This window comes from Eleutherodactylus coqui, chromosome 2 (assembly GCF_035609145.1).
Source record: "Eleutherodactylus coqui strain aEleCoq1 chromosome 2, aEleCoq1.hap1, whole genome shotgun sequence".
Classification (NCBI taxonomy): Eukaryota; Metazoa; Chordata; class Amphibia; order Anura; family Eleutherodactylidae; genus Eleutherodactylus; species Eleutherodactylus coqui.
In genome coordinates, this window is record NC_089838.1 from 185,054,492 (window position 1) to 185,072,605 (window position 18,114).

Sequence of the window (18,114 nt, forward strand, 5' to 3'; positions counted from 1 at the left end):
CCTTTTTTGGATTGCCTCTGTCCTTTTCTTTCTTGCATCCAACATCTGCTGTTTCTGCTGTTTCAAAAGTTCTGATGCAGATATAGATACAATAGGAGAACCATTCTTGACAGAAGCTGCAATACAGCAAGAGATAGTAACATCTGAAAAGTCATTTTCAACTGAAAGGCAAAAACCTAAAGGGTCATAAACTAAATTGTTTAAAATGAACCTACCGTGTGCACTGACGCCAGACATATGTTTCTTTAAATTAAGTGCCCCTGGAGTTGGTAGTGATAAGAGCTCTTTAAACTCATCTGAACACGGTACAGTGCCTTTCCTAGCAGCCGCTGCAAGAAATAAATTAGCCAATTACTAATGACTGCAGAGGGATAAGCAAGCTTAGGAAGGTCACCTGATCAAAACCCAATACCATAGTTGCTTAAATACCTATTTTCTTTCTTGCTTCCAATGCAATGGCATCTGCTCCTCTCACCACCATCTTAGAAAGTGTTGTCTGAACAGTTTTCTTTGGTGCCGAGGCTGCTGCACTACAAACAGAAATAAGGTGGGTAATGAATTTTTGGATAATATAGATAGTATCACTGCAACAACTATATAGAGCATATTTATGTAGAACCTACTGCATTAATATTACTTAATCACGTTATTCATCATGTATAAAAAACCTCTACAAGTGACAGCAATACCAAATACTGCAGTCACTAAACATAACGGTCCTGCAAAAACACCACAACCCCCCAGTTTCTCATGGCATGCTTTACAAGCAATATATAGTTCACCTTTGAGAAACTAGAGGTGAGCTGCAAAAGGGATTGGCTGCTTTAGGAAAGTTAAGAAAAGCATGATTTTAGATAAACCTACTAATAAGACTACTAGTCACTAAGCATTCTCTATTCTAACAGACTGCGCCTATAATAATCTTCTGAATGCAGAGTGTTAGGATATGTTCACATGTAGCAGAAATGCTGCAGAATTTCCACATAAACAGTTGTTGTAAGGAGTCATGACTTCTGAAAGAACGAAAAAGGTGCAGAACCAATTAAAAAATATATATTCATTTACTAAAACCATGTTTAATATTAAGAACTTTAATACTTACATGGAAGCAGCATATGCCATCGATGATACACCTCCATAGTGGAAACCATCCTGGCATAGTTTCTCTTTGAGGCCATTCCCCCCCCTTGCCATCTTCTTAGGAACATGACCAGAATAGCTGGACTGCAGATCTGCTCGTTTGGCGCTCACCTTCTTGTACTGGGCTTGTACGTGATACTGACAGAATTCACAATCATTCTTTTTAAAGGGAAAAAGAACAAAACAGATTAGTCACTTTTTTTTATTACTCCTAATTTTTTTTTTAAGTATCTACAGTAAAAAAGGTACCAAAATATAGTTTAAAATAGCAGCCATCTAAAAGGCTGTAGACCTTGATGCAGGTCCCACTATCACTCGTGTCAATACTTTTTTTTTTAATATTAATCTTTTATAAACATGAGAAATGGTTATATAAACTATTACAATGATACGCTACCACTATCACTTAAGCGTTCAAATGAGTGCACCTATATAATAAAATGTTCTATTGTCACAATGTAATAATTTGGACTTCATAAAACTTGAGACATCATTATAACAGATACTTCTATGCAGTGGTGACCTCTAAAATACTGTAAGCGAGGGTTCACACGACAGAATACAACACAGAATCTTACATGCAGCTGCAACAACTCGCATGCAGATCTTGCCCAGCTCAATAGCACAGGTCCACATACAGGCGTTGTGATGTGGAATCCCTGACAAGTGACATCACTTTTACGGCAATGTAAATTTAAAAAGCAGGCCACGGGTGCGGATTTCAATTAAAAGCAATGGGGCACTTCTGCACACCAATGATTTGATGGAGATTCCACAATAAAATCATCCACCTGAACATAGGTTATATACACCAGCCCCAGCAGTTATATGTAATATTATAGCTACTTCCACATCATCTGTGAATACGTAATATAATAAAAGGAGTTTAAGAGAACATAGATCACTCACCAAGTTAACCATTTGTGTGCATGGATCTCCATTTTTCTTCCGAGCTTTACATGTTCCCAAATCCACAGATTCTCCCATGAGTAAAATCTTTTGAGCATTGTCAACAGACAGGCACACCTAGTCAGAGAGCAGAAACATTACCAGAAATTCTTGGCAATTATTTTTCCTTCCCAAAGTAGTACTCTCACTTTCAACCAGCATAAAAACCAAAGTCTCTGGATCGCGTGTAAACGCTCTCCGCTCAGCGAGAAGTCAGCGATACTCAGTGGTGATCTGCCTCTCTAAATGTTCTGCATGAGTGCGAACAATTTAGTGGTGACGTCCGCGCTCATGTGGTCATTTAGTCGACAGTCAATGGGGTCAATGTGGAATGGAAGTCATGATGCAGATGTGAATACTATGATACAATTAGGCTATTAAATCGTTAATAACTTCATAAAGTGATCAAGCTTCATCAGCTACATCAGTTTGCAAAAAACCCACCAATAACGATGCAGTGAAAGATAGATCTATGTAAAAGACAAGAGGCTTATTTCAAGTCAACAGAGAACAGTCTACAATGTTGCATTACACATAACATTAAACTTGAAAAATATAATGATCTGAAGACTATTGGGGTCTTATTGAACACTTAATTACTGAAGTAGTTGAAAGGATCTTGGCATAGATCTTCTAAAGAAGCGAGCCCCTGGTTTGCCAAAACGAGAGGGACGTTTAAACCAGGTCTCTAGTGTAAAATTGATTAGCTATGGATGAATAAACAGAAAGAAGCGAAAAAGAGCCTAAACACAGCACAAGCAAGGACAGAAATTGTCAAATTGTGTTTTGTTTTTTTCTTTTAAAGGATTGCTTTTGGGCACAGTTCAAAAAATAAATGGCATGCAAAAATCAAAGAATGGTAATTGGGAAAGAAAATAAAACCTGAATTTCCATCAGAAAATCAATGCAGCACAATAAAGCTATGCATATATTCTTCTGTAATACAAAGGCCCTTTTTTATGTAAAATATAAAACAAACAAACAAAAAAAATGTATTCCCAATTGGGAAGCCATTAAAAAAAGCAATAACCACTAACAAAGAAACCCCACCCACAGCGCACCTGCAAGTCAGAGCAAGCAGTTGATATTCCAGTGATAAAAGGTCATCAACATTTCTGAACAGATGCACATAGGTCCGTATTAGGGCCATCAACCCGTATTAGGGCCATCAACCCGATGGTCACAGACCTTAACGAATTTGTCAAGACAACGTCGAGCCACAAGTCAGTATGTACACGGGTACAACATTGTTAATTTCACATAACCACGCAGCTCTGGTATGTTTCTTGTGATGCTTCCAAGTAAGCAGTATTATCTATTTATCATAGAACAGTTTATAGAGAGTTCAGGTTGCTACGTTAACCAGGATGTCACCTACAAGACCAAAGAGGCACACCTTAAGATGCAAGGTTTACTCCCAGGTGGTACTCCATGAACTCAAAGACATCACGTCAGTGATACCGCGTCATGCAGTTTTCGTTATGCTATCGCTCATCGACCAGAACAACAAGCCTGTGATCCTGTCATGACTTATGCTGACTGAAAATGAGCGATAAGAAGCTGTGAACGAATAGTGAGTGATTTTTTTGCACTTACACTGCATGATTATCACTCAAATGTGTTCATTTGAACGAATTTTGAGTGATAATCATCCCCTGTAAATGGCCCATTAGTCTCCATGGTAGCCAACTCCCTCGATTCCAAAATCAAGGACCAACTGAAGTGGTAAATAATCCAAAATGCCCCAAGGCAAATATAAAACATCACACACCAGGGGAAGACATTCTGGAGATCCAAAACATATCTGGGAAAAGTTAGAAACCAAGTGACAGGAATAAGCAGTATCCGGTAGGTGCCTTACACGTCACAAGTCCTGCAACAGGTAGGAGAAAACCCAGGCAGGCAATGGAGATACTATAGGAGGAATCTGTGCAATACGGTCACGTACCGGGTCCATAAGCAAGGTTAAAAATCACCCATCAATATCAGCGGGATGGATCCAGAAGTACTGCTTTGGCCATTATATCATGGAGAAACCAAATATCAGCAGGGGGGCGGTAAATAGATATTAACTGTAGTGAGAATGCACCAATTAAAAATCTCTTGGAATATAAGAAATAGACCACGAGTCAAAATAAATCTGCTTAACCTGTTAACACTACAGGACATACATTTACATCCTGCTGGTTTAGGGTATGTATAGAGGGGGGTTGTGGGTCGACCTGCTGCAGGTGTCGGCTGTTTCTTACAGCAGACACTTGCCTGCAACAGCTTCAATAAGCCTCGCCTCTCATTGGAGCCTTTAAACCTTTTAAATGCCACTGTCAATTCTGACAGCGGCATTTAAATGCCCCCGATCGATATTTGGGGGTCCCGCAGTAGACACATGAGACTTCAGCCCCTTTAAACAGCTGAAACAGCCAAAGTTTTGGAAGTCAGCCCCCCACCGTTTAGGACAGGTTATCAATATGGTTGCAGAAGTTGTAACTTACATCATCCGACCCCTCTTTTGGTTTCATTGGGTTAGCATTCAGGATACCAATAACAGTTCCTTGGTCTGTTTTCCAGTGTTCCTTGTGTACATCACCGAACAAAAACAAAGACACACTTGCATCCAAATTCTTCAAATCATTCAGTCTCCAAATACTGAAAGTTTTGCCCTAGAAGAGACAAGATAATACAGCTAAAAATTAAAGAAAAAAAAAAAGGTACAAACTTTGTACACCACCACGGTGGAATATATGACATTCTACATTAATGACCAACTAAAAGGGAGCAGACCTCTGCAATTCACTTACATTATTAGAACTTTGTGGAGTAATCTTCTTCACAATTACACCAAAGGTCACCCAATCTTGATCCTCCAGCTTTTCAGTAGCAATTTTATTCTGCAGCTGAAATAGTCGAATCAGCTTCCTCCCACTCATTTTTTTTTCCATTTCAGTGGATGAAACCCTAGGTTTTCTTCAAGTTAAAGAAATATATAGTTACCCGCCCACTCTAAATCAGAGTGACTTTAACCACTTTTACAATTACCATTTTGTAAAAAGGATGATCAGTGATTCTTAATAACAAAACCTCAATGATTTCTGATAAGCTCTGCGCAGTACAGTGAAAAGCAAATACGGAACAGTATAAATACGATAAAACTGTGCTCCGTCAAAGAATTGGAAAAGTCCATCACTTCTATATTTTTCCTTTTCCCTTTGCATTCACTCCTAGGTTGGGCCAAAACAACTGCACCAAAACTAGGAATGTGAACGCAGCCTGAAGCTTTGTGTGACAATACTGAGAATTACCATATTAATATGAAATCATGTGTAATCCCCAGCAAATAAACTTTACAGCAGTATCCAACTATTACCTTAGCCGCAGACCAGAGAACTTGTCAAAAGAAACATTGTGATTCAGAGGAGATCCACTAGAACTCAGCGATGCCGGGACAGGGTTTGGCTGGGAACACTTTCCTGGCTGGGATGAAATACTGGGCATTTTTTTCAGATGCGGACTTTTATTTTCTGCAAAAAAGGATAACAGAACTTAGTGAGAAATATATTACAATAATCTAATTTAAGATAAAAGCTCAGAAGACGATTATCGTTGGCAGTTGTTAAAAACCTTGCGCTCCGGCAGGGTTTTTAATGGTAATCATCTTGTGCAAGTGCATGCAGAAACTTAATGAGAGTCATTCAGTTTCAGCATGCTTGAAAAACCTAGAAGTATTGAACGACTGCTGCTTACAGTGAATGGAGGTGGACGAGAGAACTCTCCTCCAGCCGCCCCGACACTCATCCCGTGTAAATGGGCCTTAAGAGCATGTGCCCTCTACAGTATAACTGGAAAGATCTCATCAGATAACCTACTGCTGGCTCTAGACTGTGCTCAGTCGTTCCATCAAACAAAGGCTCTCAAATTACAAAGTTTAATATTTTCAAGTCTAACAGGGTGTAGAATAATTACCCCAACAATTACATTTAAACTAGCATTATCAGATATAATTTTTGCCCTTACCCGACATGTGCAACTTTCCCTTAGGAACTTCCGCAAGCTTTCCATTTGATGTCTCTGGGGCTCCCAGCTGAGCTGCAAAGTCAATGGATTCAAGCAATAGTGGGCGGCTCCGCTCCTTTAAAGGACTACATTTTGACTTTTTTACTATGAAGACAAAAATGGGTAAAAACAGAAAATTTATACAGGTTATCTGCCTCTTACGTAAAAATAAACTCCTTTTGGAAGGGATTCCCATGTAAATGCAGATCACAGCTGGGGGTCCCAGCATTGGGAAAATCTGTGAGAAGCTGAGGTATCTGGTATCAGGTCCCTAATAGCCATTTACCACGGGCCGACATTGGGGTAAACGACTGCATGAGTGCTGGCATCACCACTAAGGTAGTCAGCGCTCGTGCAGAGCGTTTACACTGCAAGACTTGACCGTTGGACCGCGAGCTTCTCGCTCAGCTCATCACCTTCTATATGAAGTGCTGAGTCTTTACACGGAATTTCAAGCCCGCGATCCAGCGATGGGTTTTATGCTAACTGAAAGTCAGCGATAAAAAAAAACAAAACACCTGTGAATGAAAAGTGATCAATTTTTGTGCATTTACACTGCACGATTATCGCTCAAATTTGTTAGTTTGAACGAATTTTGAGCGATAATTGTCCCGTGTAAATGCCCCCTTACAGTGCCACCCCAAGCAAAATTAAAGGGAACCTGTCACATTGAACATAGTGACCGCTATTAATTACCGAGGAGATAAAGCCCTCTGGGCTCCTAATGCCCCTTTTACACAAGCAGATTTTCATTTGAACAAGCGAGTGATGTCACCGCTAATTCGTTCGCAGCTGTTCGCCCTTAGGCAAAACGTTTAGACCTGCAGATCACTGTTAAGAATTCACTAGTAGTCCAGTGCTTCATATTCTATGTTCAACACAGAGTGGGGAGCGTTTCAATGTAACGAGGAATCGGAGATGATTTTTATGCAGGCTGAAACGGAGCGACAAAAAAGAAAAAAAGGGAACGAAAAGTGAGCGATAATCATTACGTCTAAACAGGTTGAGCAACAATAGTTACGTGTAAATGGGACTTAAGAATAGAAAAAAACAGGGATTTATACTAATGAGATACAAGTTATACTGAATATTGCAGGAAAAAAAAAAAAAAAAAGACTAACACATCAGTCTGCTCAGCTCCTGCGCTCTATAACATGCTGCTGGTAAATCCGAAAGCTTGTTCAATCTGACAGGCTTCATTAAAGGGAATGTGTCATCAGAAAAACACCCAATTGTATAAATCATGTTTTTATGTTACATATTTAAGAATATTTACCTACTTTAATTTTTGATGCCATAATCTACATTATAAAAAGAAAAATTGCAGTTCTGTCAATGACCAGACTTGAAATTGTATGAAATAGCTAGAGGGAAAAGCCAGAGACATTTCCTGTATTAATTCAGGCTACTCTAATTCGGTATTTGGAGGTGGGCTTTCTATTTCCAACATTTTATCGATTTTAACAAGATAACAAGTGTAGCTTTACACAAAATTGATTGGGTTTATCCAGAAGGATACTGAATAACGTCTTCAGAGAAATCTGTCCATCCTGGTCTTGACCTCTCTGGTAAGAGAATTATTTTTAACCTCCTTAACCCTAACCAATTTTGGATTCAGGGTTTCCTAGGGGGTTTTCTCTTTCTGTCATTATACAATGGCACCATCTGCTGGCTAGAGCCAATATTGCGGTATATGACATGCTGGAGAGGCCCCCTGACAACAGAGCGGCTAGTAATCTACAGTAAGAATACCCTGCCGAACGTCTTCCAACATCGGAGCTGTACAGCCTTCAATCAGAATGTCTTTAGGCGTCAGACAGTGGATTAGAAAGGGTTAAGAGTGGGCTATGGTTTGTTTTGCTGACAAAAGGAGGAAAGTAAGGAGGTGGCGTTGGGAGCAAGATAGAGCTGTGTGTCATAATATAGCAAGGCTACCCACGAATCACAACGGAGGAGAACATTAAAACAGGCTATGGGGCAGAATGTAGATCCTGGACCAAATGCAGACTACCCTAAGGCATGTCCACCATATATGGAGGATTGTACCTAGGACAGCACATCCTCTGAAGCAGGAGGCCAAGTAGTTAGGTACATAATGTGATATCCTTGCAGGCACCAGATAGCACCTTGTTTGCAGATTTAGGAAAGTGGACCATACTATGTTTCAGGCAGCAGGGTCTCTACCGTGAGCTACATCTTGCTCCCATGCCCGCACATAGGAATGTTGAGAGCAGCGTGTTAACTAATACTAATAATAATTTTACCTTGAATAAGTAAACAGAATTGAAGAGTTCGGGGAGTAAACACAAACACGCACATAGGACATAAGTTTGTGAAAGTCTTCTCAACCTCACACAGGGGTGGACGCCCAATGTTTAAGTTGGAGATACCAAAAATGTTCTTAACTAGAGATGGCATAAGGAGTGCAAGGATTGGAACAAAACAATCTCCTTGTTTGTAAGCAGGCGATTTTGTTTGAAGAAACCATTAGAACACCACCAGTGGAACAAGGAGGGGGTGACGTATCCCCAGGGGAAAAAAAAGGATTGTTCCAAATGTGGGTAGGAGGCATATGCGGGGATTGTAGATTCTGAATCCCAGACAAAAAGAATGGCACACAAAGGGGTAAGAAGAGGAGGTCTGAATTTTGGGAGTATCCAGAGAAGTGAGTCAATAGAGACTGCATCAGCGTTTGGAAGTTCTAGCAAGACCCAAAAAGGAGCTGACTTGGTAAGAGTGCAAGAAAGTGAGCTGGACAATAGCAGTCACCGGATAATGCTTTGAAAGGATAGGTACTTCCCTCCCCCCAATCCTCCATCTAGCTTATAAGCATACATTGTGAACTTTGATATTCTTGATCTAGAAGCCCAAATAAAGGAGAGTATCTTCCTCTGGAGAATCCTAAAAATGTGAACTGGGACAGGCACTGGGAGAACCCTAAATAAATAGAGTAAGTATTACAAGCATGTCATTTTGATTGCATGGATGCACCCAATTCAGGATATTGAAAGGGATCCCTAGGTGTCCATCAAAGCCATAAAGGCCCTAATAGAACAGGGATAGTTAGTAGTATAAAGGTTAGAGTAACGGGGGCAAATTTAAGCTAAAAGGTACAATAGGAATGATCCACCCAACAGAAAGTGTAGTTTGACTTCAAAAAGGTCAGATTCTTGACTAGAAAGGGATACACTAAGGGTGACAGACGTATCTGGGTTTATGGCAAGATCAGAAGTTTGCGATTAGGGAGAGATGGGTCTGAGTTATGAACAGAACAAAGTTATCTGTGAAGTTGAAGCTTGTGTTGGACTCTGGCAACCACCATGCCGCCTATGATGTTCAGTAGAGATCAGCGAACGTACTTGGTAAGGCCAATTTCGCAATCGAGCACCGCGATTTTCGAGTACTTCACTACTCGGGTGAAAAGATTCGGGGGTCGCCGGGGGGCGGGGCGGAGCGAGGGGTAGCAGCGCGGAACACGGGGGAGCTCTCTCTCTCCCCCCCACTCCCCTCTGCAACCCCCCGGCTTCTTTTCACCCGAGTAGTGAAGTACTCGAAAATCACGATGCTCGATTGCAAAATCGGCCTTACCGAGTACGTTCGCTCATCTCTAATGTTCAGGTTATCACGCATTAGCATGGCCAGGGGTTCAATTGCTGGTACAGCAAGGGGCTACATAAACTGGGTCTTTAATTCGCCTCTAAAATCCCAACTGCCTTCCTAGGCAAGAAAAAACTAAAGCCACATCATGATCATTCTTTCTATGTAGTACTAGCATTAGAATTAAACGAAGAGAAATCTATACAAAAGGGGAAGAGAAAATGGTAAATAAAGAGGTCAATAAAATCTTTCTAAAGGGGGGGGTGTGGCTTGGCGAACGGCAGGAAAGTCGCAGGAGAAGGAGCTCCGCTGCAGCCTAACACAACGGAGATCATACCTGTGAGAGAAGCCACCCGGGAGACTTGAGAGGCGGCCGATCGGCATCCCCGAGACCTGAGGAGCAATTTGAGCCGTCCTGCGTCCAGATCGGCCGCGGAGCACGGTGCGGCCTGCTTGCCGAGCAGAAGCCGCGGGCTGGAGTACCGGGACCCGTATACCGGAAGTAAGCGCAGAGCGGACCGGAAGTGAGCACGGCCGAGGGGGAAGAGAGAGGAGCTCCCCGCAGCGGCTGAAGAGGATCCTCCAACCCAGCGATCCCGAAGAGGCAGCGGACGGCAGTCCCTGTGAGACGGGAGGTAGGACACTGCTGAGAGGGGAGAAGTCGGGTGCTGAGCAGCAGTGGTAGCCTGAGGGAAGGGAGGAGACCCGCGGCTGCGGGATACAGCACCAGAGAGACCTGGTTACACCCGCTCTCCCCTCCCCCAAGCACAGAAGAAGCCTCCCCAGGCAGCCATATAAGCCTGGGAAACTAATAAGGGACACTGAAGCCTGGGGGTATTGGGCCCCTGCACAGACCAAGGCCTGTAAAAGCGGAGGACATAGAGGAAGCGACAGAGAGCTTCTCCCCCTCCACTCCTTCACCCTCCCTGTAAAAGGGTGACTAGAAAAAGACTAACAGGGAGGATCCACCTCCAAGGCCCTGTGGAGGAGTCCCATAGGCAGATAACAAGCAAAGAACTTCAACTAATCTGCCACACAGAATTTGCCACGGCTACACGAAAATAGACGTAGCGCCAAACGTTTCTGACACAGAACGCTGCTTGCCCGCCTCGGCATCGCACAGACACGTCTGAATAGAGGGGGAAAAAAAAAAAAAAAAAAAGAGTACTCCTCTAAATCGGAACCCGTCTCCCTACAGGCGCCTACCCGCACCTAGTCTGAGTAGCTCTAAACCTAGATCACGCTAAAGAAAAGACCCTCATCAGGCAAAGCCATACTTAACTAACTTTTTAGAACTCCGTAGGAGCGCTGCTCCACGGCATTCAAGATGGAATAGTATGACCGCATGTCGTAACCTGACCCACTACATGTGGCTCCAAAGCAGCACATAAGACCACCCAGCACCAATGAGTCCCTGAAGAACGTCACACAACTTAACTAGGCCTTCCAACGACTCCCATAAACAACACTTCCTCTGGCGGATTAGTAGATACACAAGAGACAGCTAATTTACAACGCCTATTCAGACACTAACTGCACTGGATGGTTAAGAGACGCATCAAAACAACTGTCCCCAGGAGACTCTCAGAATACTTCCCCCCTGGTCCGCGAAGCAATAGAAACAAACCCTTTACGCCTCATCCAAGCAACCTTGAAACCGAAGAAACATCCATCACTCAAAGCCCTGTGGCTCTGTCCCAAAATTCCTCTCCGGGATCCCTTCCGCATACCCCGGGCAGCCCCAACATCCCCCCCCAGCAGACAGATCCTATCAACAACCTACAAGCTTACCCGGACTCTGAAAGCCCGTTAACCGTAAATGCTCTAAAGAATATGCTAATCTCGCTACAAAAAGACATCTCCAAAGATATCAAATCTCTCCGGTCAACTAAAGGCTAACAGACCACCGAGCCACTAGAACTGACCACATGGAGCATAAAATGGGAGAATTCACCAAAGCCCACAATGAACTAGTAGACGCCCATGGTAGTCTAGAAGAAGTTGCATATTTGAGAGAAAAGGTCACAGATCTGCAAGACCAATCCAGAAGGAATAATCTCAAACTCAGGGGAGTTATGGAGGACGTATCACCTTCAGACATTCCACAATATATACTCAAACTACTCCAAACGCTCCTCCCAGACCTCCCTGAGCTAGAATACGTGGTTGACAGAGCTCACAGAATCCCAAAATCTTTCTAAAGTTTGGATTACACTTGTTGCCATTACCGTAAGTGAACTTTTATAACAAGAAGCTTTACAACTAAACTGTAGGAAGGCTTCCAAAAAGTGTGAAGATTCAAGTAGGAGAACCTTTGTCATAGTAAATATATGCAAAACATCTTACCTGAAGTCTTGATTGCATTCTTTGGCGACTTCTGTTCTGGTACAGAGCTCGTGGTCTGGACTATAGCTGCCTGCTGAAGCTTTTCCTGCAACTTCTTAATTTGCTCCTGCATTTTTCCAAGTTCATCTAGTGAGTAATTAGGGACAATGTGAGCTGACTAAAGGCCAATTTAGACAATTATCGCTCAAAAGCCATCTTTTGAACAATAGTCATTGCGTGTAAATGTGCCCATCTTTCAGTTTTCTGCCAAACAATGGACTTCAGTTCGGCTTGAAATCCGTTGTTCAGCAGAACAGCTGATAAGACAGCTGTGTTGTGCCCGGGGAGCGCTGGTTACAGCTGATCATATTGTCTCAGCTGTCAGAACCAAGAATTTATTCAGGGAACAGTGGGTGGTCCTCTGAATAAATTCAGCTCCAGGCGGCTCACACACTACTAATTGGTACTAGAAGGCATTAGTACCAATTAGTAGATTATGCAAAATGATGGCTTTTGAGCGATCATCTTTGTGTCTAATGCACCTTAACAAATGCTAGGCATATATAAGGTTGGGTTTCACTACATGTAAAAAACACACCTTGAAGGCGGAAATAAATCTAGGAGGATTCATTTTGGTTGGATTTGTTAACATGACATTTTGACATGGGAGTGGACATTTTATATCCACTTCAGTTCTTGGTGGGCAGGAAAGAATAAGAAAAAAACAAAACAAAAGATTAAAAAAAAGGAGACTCAGGAGTGAAGGGGTTAAGATTCCAAACATTTAAAAGGGTAAACCTATCAAAATGATCTGAAGAGCCAGTTATATGTTAGGTTACAATAAAAGTCTGATCTCGGACTGCACCGAGGTTGAAGGCTGTGATACATAAAGACCCAATTGTTATATTGTTTAGTTTTCTGCATCTCCATAGAAAGCAGTTTGTGATTTGGAGCTGTGAACCTGGCACAGGCTCATCTAAAGGGCTACAGAAAACACATAGGAGTATACCACATATTACCTTCCAACTCTTTTTTGGATTTATCTTGGCTAGAGGAAGGCGACTGGTTTTCGGACTCCTGTACAGTTGTATTTTCTTCTAGATCGTCAATATCTCCAAACAACGTGGTGAAGTCTTCTTGCACCCCTTTAATGTCCGGCCCTTCACCCGCACTGTCACTTTCATGGTAAGATCCTGCTTCATCTCCATCAAAAAGGTCATCATAAGCATCAGGCTCACTTGAAGAGTCAGCGTAGCCCGCACAGCCGCCCGCACTCTCTTCTAGCAGGGAGGTCAGAAGCTCCAAGTCAGCATCACCTGCTGAAACACAACAAATACAAGACAAAGCGGTCAGCTTTATGTAAGGGGGCTGTTCAGATCCCGATTTAGCCAGCCGTTAAATGTGTCTAATATGAAAACAAGGGAAAAAATACTTTGTGTCCAGGGACAATAATTGGTCACAAATGTAGTTCAAAAATGCAGACACCTGACCTTGTTGTGTACTTTGTGAAGAGAGGGTCAAAAATAGTGTACGGAAAGAGTAGCAGAACAAAGTAGTAGTAGATGCCTGAACAAACTTCCAGCAGATGTGATTGGAAAGTCAGCAATAAAAGAATTCAAGCATGTCAGGGATAAGCCCATCCCAAGAGCAATGATATAAAGCAGATTAGATGGACCATGTGGTCGGTTTCTGCCAGCAAGTGTAGTATGCACTATTGTCAAACAAAAAAATAAAAACCCTCTACATGTATACATGTTTACACATTCCAGTCAGGAGGAAACAAAGACTTGCATTTCTATATCTATATGTTTTTTGTTCTCAAATGCCAAAAAAGTGCACATAATCTTTAAAGAAACTTTGTTCAAAGGTGTCTATTTTTGACTACAATTGACTTCTGTTATGTTTGCATGTTTTTCTGTGGGATAAAAAAAAACAAAACACAACAGCATATCACCTCCTGTCCCACAAAGCAAAACACAGGTGCTCGGTGTATACAGTATATCCTTGGCACAGTACATTCAAAAAATGTAATATACGTTTAAAAGGAACCCGTCTTGTCCTCACAACACCATAAACCAAGTCATGGTGCGTTTAGGTGTTTGCAACAGGGAGCCAAGTGGGGTGCTATATTCACCCGCTGCTGAAGATCGCGCAGGGCGCTGCCACACACTCCATTGTCCGGCTGGTGTAAACATCTCGGGAGAGAACAGCGTGCGGTCTATTGAAAATAAATGTATTTTGCTTTATGTCTCAGCGGCTGAACTATGACTTTAAATGAACCTTAACCCCTTAAGGACCAGGCTGTTTTGTACCTTAGGGACCAGACACTTTTTAGAGATTTTACCCATGTGGTGGTTTTACTTCCCTATTTTTTTCTTCCTTCAGCTACCAAAATTATTTTGCTGTGTTTTTTTCCCCATGACATATAGGGCTTTTTTTTACATTTCTTTTTCACTGACTTTACCCCGTTTTTTAGTTTTATTGGTGGTAAAAAGCTAGAAAAATTATTTTTTTTAACCTTTTTTTAATTAGTAGTATATTTACGCTAAAATAAAGTACGGGAACAAGGGTACTGGTGTACCTTGACGTCACCGGAAGTGGTGGGTGTACACCACTGTTAGACTGCTTGACAGCCAGGTGACGTCCCCACTTCCTCATTGGCTGGGCGCCAACCACATTGAGAGGGGGGTATGGAGAGGAACAGGGGAGAAGGCACAGCAGCAGCAGCGTAGGAGAGCATCAGAGCGGGGCATCCAAAAGCGGCAGAGCATCAGGGGACAAGGCAGAGCAGTGGCCCAACAGCAGAGGCTCCTGTGGTGCACAGGGACCTTCACCGCAGGGGAACTACACAGCCGGAGCAGAAGGGGAGAAAGCACAGCAGCGGGCCAACAGCTGAGGCTCCACCGCCGCAGGGGAGCGTGACAGCAGCGGACGGAGAGTGACGCCGAAGAGCGGAGGATCAGCAGGGCAGATGGGCCAGCATTGCAGGTGATCCGCGGCAGCTGGGGCTGTGGCGGTAGCGCTGCCAGCCAGGGGGTTAACACACAGGCACCTAACGTGATTGCTTCGTGGCCTAGCAGCATAATGGATGGCAGGTTAGGGGTTGTTTCAGTTAGGCGTAAGTTATCAGCTGAACATGCATCCATGTTTTAATGTGCATAATGTATGCCTACCTGTTAAACTACCCCTAACCCGCCATCCATTACAATACTCCTTCCACACTCCTAGTAGGTTGCAGCAGCCAGGAGCTTTTCAGCCAATCACGAAGTGGGGGCGTCACCTGGCTGTCAAACAGGCTAGCACTGGTGTACACCCATCACTTCCGGTGGCATCAAGGTACACCAGTACCAGGAATGGGTTCCTCATTTTGATATAGAATATGTATGGTTTTGGTTTACAGGGCGCATACGGCGACAGTTTTGGTTGGTGTCAACTTTGGGTCATTTACTTTCTTATGTATATTTTGTTTTATTCTGTACTTTTTATTTACTTATTTATGCAATTATGTTTTTTAACTATCTATGTCCCCCATGATGTCAAATAAGACCTCTGGGGGGACATGCACATGTTTTCTATTTTTTTTTTTTTTATTTGACATTTTTCCATTGTGATTAAGGCATCCATAGGAGCCCCAGTTACAAGGGTAAAACATCCCCTAGTGACATTAGTCACTGGCAGAGCTGGCCAGGTTCTTGTACGACTCTGCAGCTCTGCTATAGCAGGTAATCCCGACTCCTTATACAAAGGAGTTTGAGTCTGAGGCAATTAAGGAGCCAGAGGTTTGGCTTACAGACCGCACAGCCCTGCCTTCTGGCTGTGGAGTCACATGGTCCATCACATGGTTCATCTCAGCCAGTCAGCAGCTTTGAAAAGGCTCATATGACCTACCCCACATCAAGAGTAGTCCAGATCCCATGACCCTTCTGAAAGCTGCGGACTGGCTGAGAGATCATGGGCTTACTTTTCTTTACCCACGTTTGCACTTTTGGGGATACAATGGTACCCCATTATGGCATCATGTGATCTGTATTAATAGGTCTGGACTTACCTTCCATATTAGGAGGTGGTGATAAAGTTACCCACTTGTATCTGCAACAACAAAGAAAGAAATCATCAAAATTAAAGACTGCAAAAGCCGAAGATCTACTCCATTGGCGAGTCGGATAAAACATGGTTTCTGTTTTGATTTAGCACAGAGGCTGAGAAATCGTTCTTCAGCCACACAATCAGCGCCTTCTGTCCAGAGCTCTTCCCCCACCAGGACCACCACACGGTAGGCGCTACAAGGCTACCGGGCGCAGATGCCACCGAACTAAGGTTTGCTGCGTCTCGCACTCTGTGCTAGTTTTGTGTTGCCTTGTGCGCCATTTACATGAGGAGCTGTGGGGCGAGCGATGCCCCGTCTTCGCTGCTCCTCAGGAGCGGGTATCGTCAGCACCTCACAGCGTGGCCGGCACGGGGGTGGAGCGCTCCTGTCTGCATTCACTGTAAGCAGGCGGTATGTTTTTGCCCGTTTACACAGGATAAATATCGTTCAGAGTCCCGCAGGAACGCCGTAATCAGAGATAAATGTCCCGTGTAAACGGGCCCTAAGTCGCATGTAAAGACCCATCCACACAGACGATGTCCAGAGTTCACAAAAAGCACTTGGACCCATTACAGCCAACTAGGCCATTCACATTAGCCCCCATCCCCCATACACAAAGAACCAGCGCCGGGCCGGGCACTTAGAGAAACATGAGCCTCAGTCTGCATAAGGCCTCGTGTCCACGGGCGGGAGCCCGCAGTGGAATCACACCCTGCCCGCTGCAAGAGGGCACTGCTTACCCATCCGGGTTCTCTGCGTGGCAGTGTGGCTATTCCATCGTCAGCGGAAGCCGTCTGTGCGGGAGCCGCAGGGAAATGGAGCATGCTGCGATTTGTCTTCCAAACCTGAAGGTCCACAAAACAAATCGGCATGCTGTAAGTCAGCTGCAGACGCCCATGACTGGAAACGGGCGGCTTGAACGGCAGATCGTTCGCGCAGGGTCCGCAATGCCATCCGTGGACACTGGGCCTAAAAGGGGCATTATGTCCCCACAACATGGAAGGTTCTTGTATGAATGAGCGGGTGCCGCTGGCACTCCTGCAGAGGGTTAGACGGGCGGACCTCCGCTCACATACACCCGGAGCGGGCGCTTACACGTAACGTGACGCCAGTGAACCAGCGATGATTTGTATGCCAGCTGAAGCTGAGCGACAGACGAGCAGCGGACGGGGCAATTACTGCGCACTTTCATTTGAAGGAGTGTTGAGTGGCAATCATTAGCTGTAAGTGGGTGCCGTGCCTGCAGCGCCCCCGCAGGACCGGCTGTCCTACAGCCCACTAGTTAACAGGCTCCTCCTCAGCTACCTGCACGGCGGGCTCCGAGGAACAAGGCGGCCATGTCTGCGCTGGGCACTCGCACGGCCCGAGATACACGTAACACCGCGATACAGCTAACCGCGGTGGGTACTGCGGACCTACGGAGTGCCGGACCTCTGCACGTTCGCCTCCGGCCGGACAGCTGTGCTATAGGAGACCTACCTGTAGGAAGGGCCTCGGAGATAACCCTCTGCTGTGTGAGGACGGCAGCTGGGAAGGCGAAGCACTGACGAACAGTCCACAAAAGTCGCGCCAAGCGTTCAACCAGAGCCCCGCCCCCTGTAAGGAGCGTCATGACGTCACCTCTAGAAAGACGCATACGTGCCACATCCCTCTACCAGGACGCTATAGAGCGGCGCTGTGGATGAACTCCATGGTAAGTCGTCATCAGTCCCTCGTTTACTATTCGTTGACACCATAGACGTCACGAGCGCCATATTTAATACTGGAAGGAAATGGAAGAGGCTGCCGTGTTTGGGCAAGTTGCCCTCCTTGTATGTGGTGTGCGGCGGCCATCTTTTGGTTGGTAAACGGTGCAGCTTCTGCTCAGGTTTGTAGTGCAGTATGTAGCGGCTGTGGAGTGGAGATATAGCGGTGTGTTAGGCGCGCCGCGCTCTACTATCCGTGGAGGGTATTGGGGTGATTGTCCG

General features: G+C 44.3%; 1 protein-coding gene across 2 annotated transcripts in view; it reads right to left on the bottom strand.

Moving 5' to 3' along the window:
* The window catches only part of MCM10 (minichromosome maintenance 10 replication initiation factor), a 35,140-nt gene extending 17,402 nt beyond the window's left edge, over nucleotides 1-17,738 (bottom strand). The window contains exons 1-13 of one of the 2 annotated variants that reach the window (XM_066592038.1): nucleotides 17,627-17,738; nucleotides 16,109-16,149; nucleotides 13,080-13,376; nucleotides 12,082-12,207; nucleotides 6,100-6,243; nucleotides 5,453-5,606; nucleotides 4,887-5,052; nucleotides 4,581-4,748; nucleotides 2,050-2,166; nucleotides 1,103-1,299; nucleotides 430-530; nucleotides 216-329; nucleotides 2-116 (exon numbers count right to left, since the gene is read on the bottom strand). In XM_066592038.1, coding sequence (XP_066448135.1) covers nucleotides 2-116; nucleotides 216-329; nucleotides 430-530; nucleotides 1,103-1,299; nucleotides 2,050-2,166; nucleotides 4,581-4,748; nucleotides 4,887-5,052; nucleotides 5,453-5,606; nucleotides 6,100-6,243; nucleotides 12,082-12,207; nucleotides 13,080-13,376; nucleotides 16,109-16,115 — 1,706 coding nt within the window. In that variant the 5' untranslated portion in view covers nucleotides 16,116-16,149; nucleotides 17,627-17,738. Of the gene's footprint in view, nucleotide 1; nucleotides 117-215; nucleotides 330-429; nucleotides 531-1,102; nucleotides 1,300-2,049; nucleotides 2,167-4,580; nucleotides 4,749-4,886; nucleotides 5,053-5,452; nucleotides 5,607-6,099; nucleotides 6,244-12,081; nucleotides 12,208-13,079; nucleotides 13,380-16,108; nucleotides 16,150-17,626 lie in introns of both variants that reach the window. The other variant, XM_066592037.1, reaches the window with a different exon arrangement.
* Between the last annotated feature and the right edge of the window lie 376 nt (nucleotides 17,739-18,114).